We start from the raw sequence: 8,581 nt of genomic DNA, 5'->3' as shown, positions 1-8,581 counted from the left end.
GATCATCGTTCATGAGTTACAAATGCATACCTCCGCGGCGCTCATGCAACTTGCATCTCGCGAGCATAACCCCGACAAAATCGACCTCGTTCGTCTCCTTGTGCGCGTCACGCATTTATCATATGCAATTCATTTTCTCACACGACCATACGCGCACTATTACGCTCATATATGCCAACGCATATCAATGCAACTCACATTTGTTGCCCAATGCAACGAGCATTCTACATATGCCGGTTTTTTGTCTTTGTTGTGCAGGTTTACGAGTCCCTTCTTGCTTGCGGAGTTCGGGGACTTGTAGGGGCTCCGTACCGCCCGGTTACTTATGCTTGATGACTTTATGATTTGAACTCCCCAACCAAGAAGCTACTCTTACTCGGGGACTTCGGGGACTTGTACATACCTCCAATAATATGGAGTATTTACTACATCACCAAGCATAAGTAACACCTACTTTGGGACATCCACAAGACATGGCAAGGCCCAACCGAGACATGCATCGTGTAGCCCTATGTTCAAGCTACGCCACGGTATCCGGAAGTCGCAAATCCGTCGCCGGGAAGCCACCTTTCCGGCCTTGCCAAGTTGCCCTCACAAATAGGCTTTCTACATGTTAAATAGACTAGAATAGTAACTTTGCTTGTCCCACATCGAAGAACAAGTAAATGAGAAGCATTCCTTCATCTATAAAAGGAATGCCTCCTCCCAGAATTCATGGACTCCATGACAACACACTTTGTAATCATGTTAGGCCGCAAGGCTCGACACACACTAGTATAAACATTCAAGTGGACGTAGTCTCCCGCTCATGCGGAGGCGAACCACTATACATCTCGTGTCAACTCTTTCTCTCTCTCTATCTCTCTCTCTTTGATGCTAACTAGAGATCCCGCTCAATCTCTAACGTTAACAGCTCTGATACCACTTTGTTAGGAATTTGACCTAAAATTCCTCTTACGGAAGCAGACAAGCAAAACAATATAGATAAACGATCGAGAAAACAAACACGAACTTATTAACGAGGTTCAGCAAAGAACTTTGCCTACGTCCCCGAGCTGCTTGGGTTTCACTATAGAAGAAGAAGAATACACGAACAAGAATACAAAAATCTCTTACAAGAAGTTATCACCAACTCTCAAGACCTCACTTGCTCTCTCTGTTTAATGCTTCAAAGACTTGATCTACAACTACAACATTTGCCCTTATTTATAGATATCTAACTAGACCCTATAAGACATTGGAAACCTATTCCCAATAGACAGAGAAACCATTACCAAGTAGGATTATGTAAGCAGGTAGGAAACAATCAAAACTCCTCTTTGATCAAGGATTAACAAATCCTTGTCCTATGTGGAATCGGATCTACACACCCAACACTAATGTGATATCGCAACAGAACTCAATACGTTTTTGCTTTGAAGATACACCTGTGAAGTGCACTATTCTGCAGAAGGTCCAGATATACAAGAAACTGAAGATATATAAGAACTTGAAAAAGCACCTTTACATCGATTCAAAGGATGTTTATCAGGAGTTGAAAGAATTGATATTTGATCAGCTTCTAAAGAAATCAAGGACTGCCCCAGAACTCGAGGATTGCAAGAAATTATGTACTCATAGGGGTGCCTGGATTCTTGATAGTGAGAAATGCCATGATAAATAACTTGGCTGGAGCATTGAAGAAGAATTTGATCAAAGCCTTCTTCTTTGGGATATTGCAACAGACCTCTGTTATTACTCTGATATGAAGAGAACCCCAAACTTTGTCGAGGATCACAGTTGTAAAGATAGCAAGTCTATATCGGAATATATGCTGTATCTTCTGGTTATGTGCCCCTCCATTCTCTACCCAATGGCATCGGACAAATCAGGTTCCAAGACACATGTGTCGAGGCCATTAAATTCTTTGAAGAAAGAAAATGCAAAGGAGAACAAAAATGTAACCAAAAAAAGAAAATGCAGAGACAAAAAGGCTAGCAAAGCATTACTTGAGATGAGCACTGAAATACCTCATGCTGAAATTAAAGGAGATAGAAGCAAGCCTGTGCTATTTGATGCCTGCAGGCTAGCGAAGACATTGCAATTGCTGGAAACTGAAGAAAAATGGGAGAATAAACAGAAGTGGAAGTTGATAAGTCATGTGTAGGTGGAAATGCTATCTTATGTTGTAAGTCATTGTCCATGGAATCAACATGCACGGCAACTCAGGCGGGGTGGAGAGTTGCTCACTCATGTGTGGCTTCTTATGGCACATCAATTGGTATAACTTAACAGTTTCAAATTTAAAAGGATCATACTAGAGCTAAATGGATTGTGCAGTGAAATTCATATGCATACAGGATTTTGTGAAAGAAGGCCAGACAGACATCTTGATACTCGTCTAGGTATATACTTCTGTTGTATGATGCTATGCTTTTTTAATTTTTGTACTTTGGAGTATCTCAAAGATGTCCTAGTCCAAAATAAAGTACTCAATTCACTCAAGAAATGGACAACTCTTGTGTTTGAATATGATCTTCTTCTTTTTTTGTTACAAAAAGTTCATGTAAGAGGGAGGTTTCCTGACACTATCAGGGCATGGCAAACTTACAACCTTAATCCAATAGGACTTACGAAACTGGTCAGTATCCCAGCCCAGCCCATTGGTATGGAATTATGCAGGACATTTTCTAGATTACCCACCAACAAATGATAGTCGGCAATGAGACTCGAACTTGGATGGAGGTTTCAACATAAGACCGTCCTTACCAACTGAACCAACATTTATTAGCGTTTGAATATGATCTTTTAAGTTCTTAATAACATCCTTTTTGCTTATTTCACATTAAAGTAAACTGGTTCTCTTCTATATCAAATGATTCGGTCTCCAAAAGTGCTTCCAGCAGAGAAGTTCAATTGTGCAACAGCGCTTTCTAGAGAAGCATCGTCATACGAACCCAATATACAGGTGCTTTGGATCGGAGATATTGAATTAGAAGCTTTATCCCCCACAAGACTGACATAACTTCTTTTGTCGTGATTTAGGAGACCAATCCAAAAAACTAAATAGTGAAAAGGCAGAAATATCACTTTGGTCATCGAACTATGGCTCGCTCGACACTTTGGTCATCCAACTTTTAAAAATTTCATTTTGGTCATCGAACTATATCATCACATATCACTTTGGTCATTCTATCTGTTTTCTCTGTTAACTCCAAGCGTATTTTGGAGATTTAAAGGTTTACTCGCCATTTTTATAACTTAATCCAACTTTTCCCGCCTAAACATAAAACTTTAACCAATTTTGCCAACTTTTCCCTCCTTTTATAATTCCTCAATTTATTAAATCAATATTTTTCTTCTTATTATATTCCCTCACTTTGAATCATTCTCTGACTCGATTATTTTTCTTTGTTGCATGCTTTGATTATTGATGATGAATGCATGAATAAAAGGAAGGAAAAGTTGGCAAAATTGGATGGAGTTTTATGCTTAGGCGGGGAAAATTAGATTAAGTTATAAAAATGGCGGGTAAAACATTTCATCTCCAAAATTCCCCTGGAGTTAACAGAGAAAACGGAGAAAACTGACGGAATGACCAAAATGATATACGGTGATATAGTTCGATGACCAAAATGAAGTTTTTAAAAGTTGGATGACCAAAGTGTCGAGCGAGCCATAGTTCGATGACTAAAGTGATATTTCTCCCTAGTGAAAATGATGGAGATAAGGTAGATTGCTACACTATGATCTGCAATTAAATTTAATATATTAAGTAAACGACTCCAAAGTCAAAATAATATTAAAGTTCACACGTTTGAAAGTATGTCACTCAGATCAATTAATTAAGTTGTCGGACATTTATACCATATTCAGTTCATACATTTAAAACTTAAAAGTATGTCACTTAAGTTGATTGTAGGACATTTACACCATATTATAGAATTCCCACTATAACCAGATCTGTCTTTTCAGTAAATACAACGTTGAAAAATTATAGGGTATGGAAGAATTTACAAGAATATTGTAATATAATATCTTCCGCACTAATGCATTAGAATTTTTGATTCCTTCCACACCTAACTTTGAGGTTACTCGCGCGTGAGTCATGCCATGGAACTTTAATCAAATGGAAGAACAAATACATTGGGTAGAGCCCCACATCATTTATTCTTGCGGTATACGCCGTATACTCAGATTTTTGAAAACGTTTCTATTACATCTTGCAAAGTTCTCAAACTGGACAATATTATATTATTAGAGCATTTCCATCCGCGGATTAAATGAGAATATTGAAGGTCAAGAATAAATCTCTTTAAAAGATCAATTCAATATGCATTTTGCAAATAAAGATCTCATAATAATAGAATTAATAACAACATAAAATTGGATGAGAAAGAAAGAAATTTGGGATTGAACACACACGAAACAAACTCGAGTTTGGATTCATTAGAGCTAGTAGCTAGCTACATTCCTCATAGTGATGAAATGATGAAGCTAAGTTATTAAAATTCGATTCCTATGTCAACTAGTATACACAGTACTTCATCATTAGGATCAAGGGCGTTATTCTCAGTACTGCCACTGACAGGGCATTTCCAAATGACCCACCTAGATATATGATGCCAAAGCAAAGACTCTTTCAGAAAGTCTCCAAATGTGGTGTGTTTGTGCAAGTCTTCTCTGGCAGTGGCGACTGTGCAGCCGGTCTGAATGAGTGCTAGGTAAAGAGCTAAGCATGCTGCAAGAGTAGAGATGCCCACCAACCAGCTACTAAAATGGTGGTGTACCAAGAAGCCTCTTATTTTTCCATACTTGGAACTATAGTACTCATTGACATCTCTAACCACCTTGTACAAGTAGGACTTGGAAACATCCGGACCAACCTCCTTGCAAAGGTTGTTGACGAGTTTTGCCACCCTCCTGTTGCTGCCTAGAGAGTGGTGCAGGACTCCGTGGTAGTGCAGGAGCCCTACATCCTTGGCCGAGTTGATGAGGCTGTCGAGGAAAAACAAATAGGTTGTAACATCTTGGTGGCAGTTGCGGTCACATTTTTCGAATGCAACCATGTTTCGAAACAATGTGCCTCTGTGATCATCAATGTGTATTCGAGGGATTGTGAGTACCTTCCCCCAACTCCAAGCGACGCGGCCGAAAGTGATGTCTAGTGGCCCTCGAGTGGGATCTGTTCTGAACTTGACTCCGGCCTCCTTGAGCTCTTGTACTGATAGAATCTGCTTGGTTTGCTTGCCTCGCCGCGGCGCTTGAAGTACTGTACAGGTGGAGCAGTCCGGACTGATTTTACTGTGGAAAAGATCAAGAAAGTGCTTGCTGCTGCTGCAAATTGCAATTGGTTTCTCATGACAAGTAGTGCTTGCTTCGGTCAGAACATCATGTCCTCGCAGTAGCGGCTCAAAGAAGCGAAGGGCTAGTGCTTCCAATTCCCAAATTGCAATTGGTTTCTCATGACAAGTAGTGCTTGCTTTGGTCAGCTGAAATAATTTGCGCAAGACAAAGAGGGGAAGCTGATTTTCGAGCTTGATCAAATCCCGGCGCAGAGTTGGAAGCATCCACCTTTGAATGATGGAGGGTGTGTGCTCAAAATCGGACTGCAATGAGTCCCTGAGCAACCCTATAATGAAGCAACCATCAATCAGCATCATCTTTACAAACGCCTTGCTGCTAAGCTTGGATTGTTCCGAGTAGCAGCTCCTAGCCGCCACCTCCAATTCCTCCATTGCCTTCTTCGCATCATCTACCGCCTTCTTCTTCAGCGACACTACTTCATCATCCAACCGATCATGGTAGTTTGGTTGAAAGAGGCGCCGAAAGTATGTGTGCTTAAGCTTCTCCATTTCTTGTAGGCTTTCAACTCCGTGATGGTAAGGACCGATGGACACAATGTTGGGCTCGTAAGCCTTCCTGTTCACCTGACTCATGGTGCTAGGAACCTTGTAAATGCAGGTCATAGAGTTAGTACTACTCTCCCTCCCTTGATCTACAGGATTAAGAATACCCTCCAGCTCTTCTGTCAATGATGAGCTGCCACCACGAACTTGATGGAAACCTCTTGCATCAAATGTAGGAAAAGTAGTACAAGCCAAACTTTCTTGAAATCTCCTTCTGCAATTGCTGGTTATCTTCTGCAAGATTAACCATCTGCTTGCAATTATAAGGTTTCCCTTCCCCATTTGAATGTGGGATTGAAGAAACTTATCTTCAATTTTCCCAGAATAGTACTGATGGTACTCTCATCGATCTAAGTTTACAAGTCTATAAAACTAGTCAAGTCCACGCTTAGTTTACCTGAAGTCTTTCTGTATAATATTCAAGTAGGTAGGTGAAGGACCAACTCGGAACCTTCATAATTATTACAATATGGACTCGTACAGCCTAAAAATAATTTTTCTGTTCTCTACCGTGCGTACCTACAAGTGTGCAGATTAATTGCGTGATCACGTGTATGACACGTGGTTACAATTTGTAAAAGATTAATCCGGTCTCTCCATACGTGCGGAACTGTAGGAAAAAAAAAAATAGCTGACGCTTTTTCCAACTTCACCGTTTGACCAAAAAAAACTCCACCGTTTTTACGTTTTATTGTCTCAATTTTTCTCCTAGTTCTTGTATTTTTTTTTTACATTAAAGCATCTTTCTTTATCTTTTTGGTTATTGAGATGGGTTTTGAAAAATTTGCCAAGGTTGAAGAGGATGAAGGGTTTCTAGGTTATATTCCAGTAATTATTTTGTTTCATGTAAATCATCACTACAATAATTGGGTAGTTAAATCAATTCTTCACACAATCCATGGATTTCATCTACCAATTCAGGTTAAACACTCAAATTCCTATTGTTTGGGTGAGATAGACTTATTGTCATATCTCAGTCACTTAGGTCTTCTCCAACCCATGGGGGAAAATGGCTAAGAGCGTCACCAATGAGATTGTTATTTGGCTTTGGTCAAATTTGAATTTGACATATGACATGGCAAATTTGATGTAGAAACATTTTGACTATTTTTAGCTCCAATGGAGATGTTAAATTTGAATATTACTTTAATATATAAAATTCTATTTATGTTGTTTTTCCTTTTTTTTTTTTTTGTCTTGTAATCAAAGATCATACAATGAATGGTTTCATTGTAAACTAGTGTAATCATAATAAACACCAAAACGTCATAAACAAATGTGAAATGTCAGAACACTTAATTGGTGGTTTCAAATAATGCTTTTGGTACAATGTCAGAACACTATGTCCTAAAAGCTTGAGCTGTGCGAATGGACAGCAAGCAAAAGCTAGAAATAGGCTCAGGTGCAGCCATTCACAAGTTTTAAATTTCACTTGAAATCATAGTCCATTGCTTTGAATAAGCATTAATTTCCCAAAACAACTCATGATAACCATCATCAACAAGAACACAACATTGAAGTGTTAGCTGGGAGTGCAAAAGAAAGCATACCAATTACATTAGTATCTATATTACGCACAACACTTACTTGAAAAACTTTGTACATACAAGCTTTAGTACTAGCTGAGAGACCCACAAAAACTACATAACACGGCTTCATCCTTAGCTCCTGGAAAATCCAAAACAAGAGGGATTATGAAGAAGATATCCGACAGATTAAACTTGTACCAAATTAAGACCACTGCCTAATTTATCCCAGATAAAAAAAAAAAAAAACATACCAAGGGTGTCATAATGTGGAACATATGTAATGGCATGGCTGTTACCGGCCTGTAAAAATAAAAACAAAAAAACACAAGGATAAGGCTATAAAGTTGCAATCTTTCTAATAAGATTCAGTCCCCAAAATCATATTCAATTGTTCAATACTTCAAACAGTCACAAAAACTGGCTTCCAACAGTCAACATAGCACATATATCAGTTCTGCAATATATGCACATATATGCAATATATTCTAGTGTCTTCACTACCATTATTATACATGAATGGGCTAGTCTTCCTAATCAAACATATATCAGTTCTGCAAATGCATTATTCATACTATCAACTAATCAACTATGGTCTAAATAGCCATTCACAATATCTACTTACTGATATTAGCCAAGTGACGTTGCCCAGCGTCTTCTTCTTCCCATCTCTTGTAGAGCAGTAATCTACAGATTCAACAATTCTTCGCATGATGATAAACTGGCAAGATCCCAAAATTCCTCATTTGCAGCATCTGAAGATGAATCTGAAACATTTTGATCCATGTGCCTAATATTCAAGAAGAAAAAAGAAACTTGAAGAGAGGAAGCTCGAAGTTTTGGGTGAGAGGAGAGGAAGCTTGAAGTTTTGGGTGAGAGCAGAGGAAGAAAGACGCGAAAGGGAAAGAGATTGAGAGAGAGAAAGAGCGAGAGCGAGAGTGAGAGCGAGAGAGAGAAACAATAAAAAATAAAAGACCGAAAGGGGAGAATCTGTCAAATTTGACAGAGGATGCTCTTATGTCAAATACATGTGTAATAGACAGATGGGTTGGAACATAATTTGGTTGGTCAAAAATAAACGTTAGCTGTCCATCTGGCAAAAGACCCATCTGTTGGAGATGGTTTAAAAGGCCAAAATATAACCCAAATGGTGTCCAACCCATGAGA

At 38.9% G+C, this 8,581-nt stretch overlaps 1 protein-coding gene and 1 long non-coding RNA gene across 2 annotated transcripts; both read right to left on the bottom strand.

Annotated features, from left to right (window-relative positions):
* Window positions 1-4,367: 4,367 nt before the first annotated feature.
* Window positions 4,368-6,255, bottom strand: LOC112188839 (UPF0481 protein At3g47200). Its single transcript, XM_024328062.2, has one exon. The coding sequence runs from the start codon at window positions 6,168-6,170 to the stop codon at window positions 4,485-4,487; it is 1,686 nt and encodes a 561-aa protein (XP_024183830.1). The 5' UTR covers window positions 6,171-6,255; the 3' UTR covers window positions 4,368-4,484.
* An 890-nt stretch (window positions 6,256-7,145) lies between these two features.
* Window positions 7,146-8,343, bottom strand: LOC121051498. The gene is made up of 3 exons (XR_005805896.1): window positions 8,040-8,343; window positions 7,669-7,717; window positions 7,146-7,556 (listed from the first exon to the last, which is right to left on the bottom strand). It is a non-coding gene; the product is annotated as an uncharacterized LOC121051498 (long non-coding RNA).
* Window positions 8,344-8,581: the final 238 nt, after the last annotated feature.

Source organism: Rosa chinensis, chromosome 2, assembly GCF_002994745.2.
Source record: "Rosa chinensis cultivar Old Blush chromosome 2, RchiOBHm-V2, whole genome shotgun sequence".
In the NCBI taxonomy this organism is placed as follows: Eukaryota; Viridiplantae; Streptophyta; class Magnoliopsida; order Rosales; family Rosaceae; genus Rosa; species Rosa chinensis.
The sequence above is the reverse complement of the archived record's forward strand: the minus strand, read 5'-3'. Positions and strand labels throughout refer to the sequence as shown.

Excerpts from the sequence above, each read along its gene's own strand:
- LOC112188839 (XM_024328062.2), bottom strand. The coding sequence starts at position 6,170 with ATGGGGAAGGGAAACCTTATAATTGCAAGCAGATGGTTAATCTTGCAG.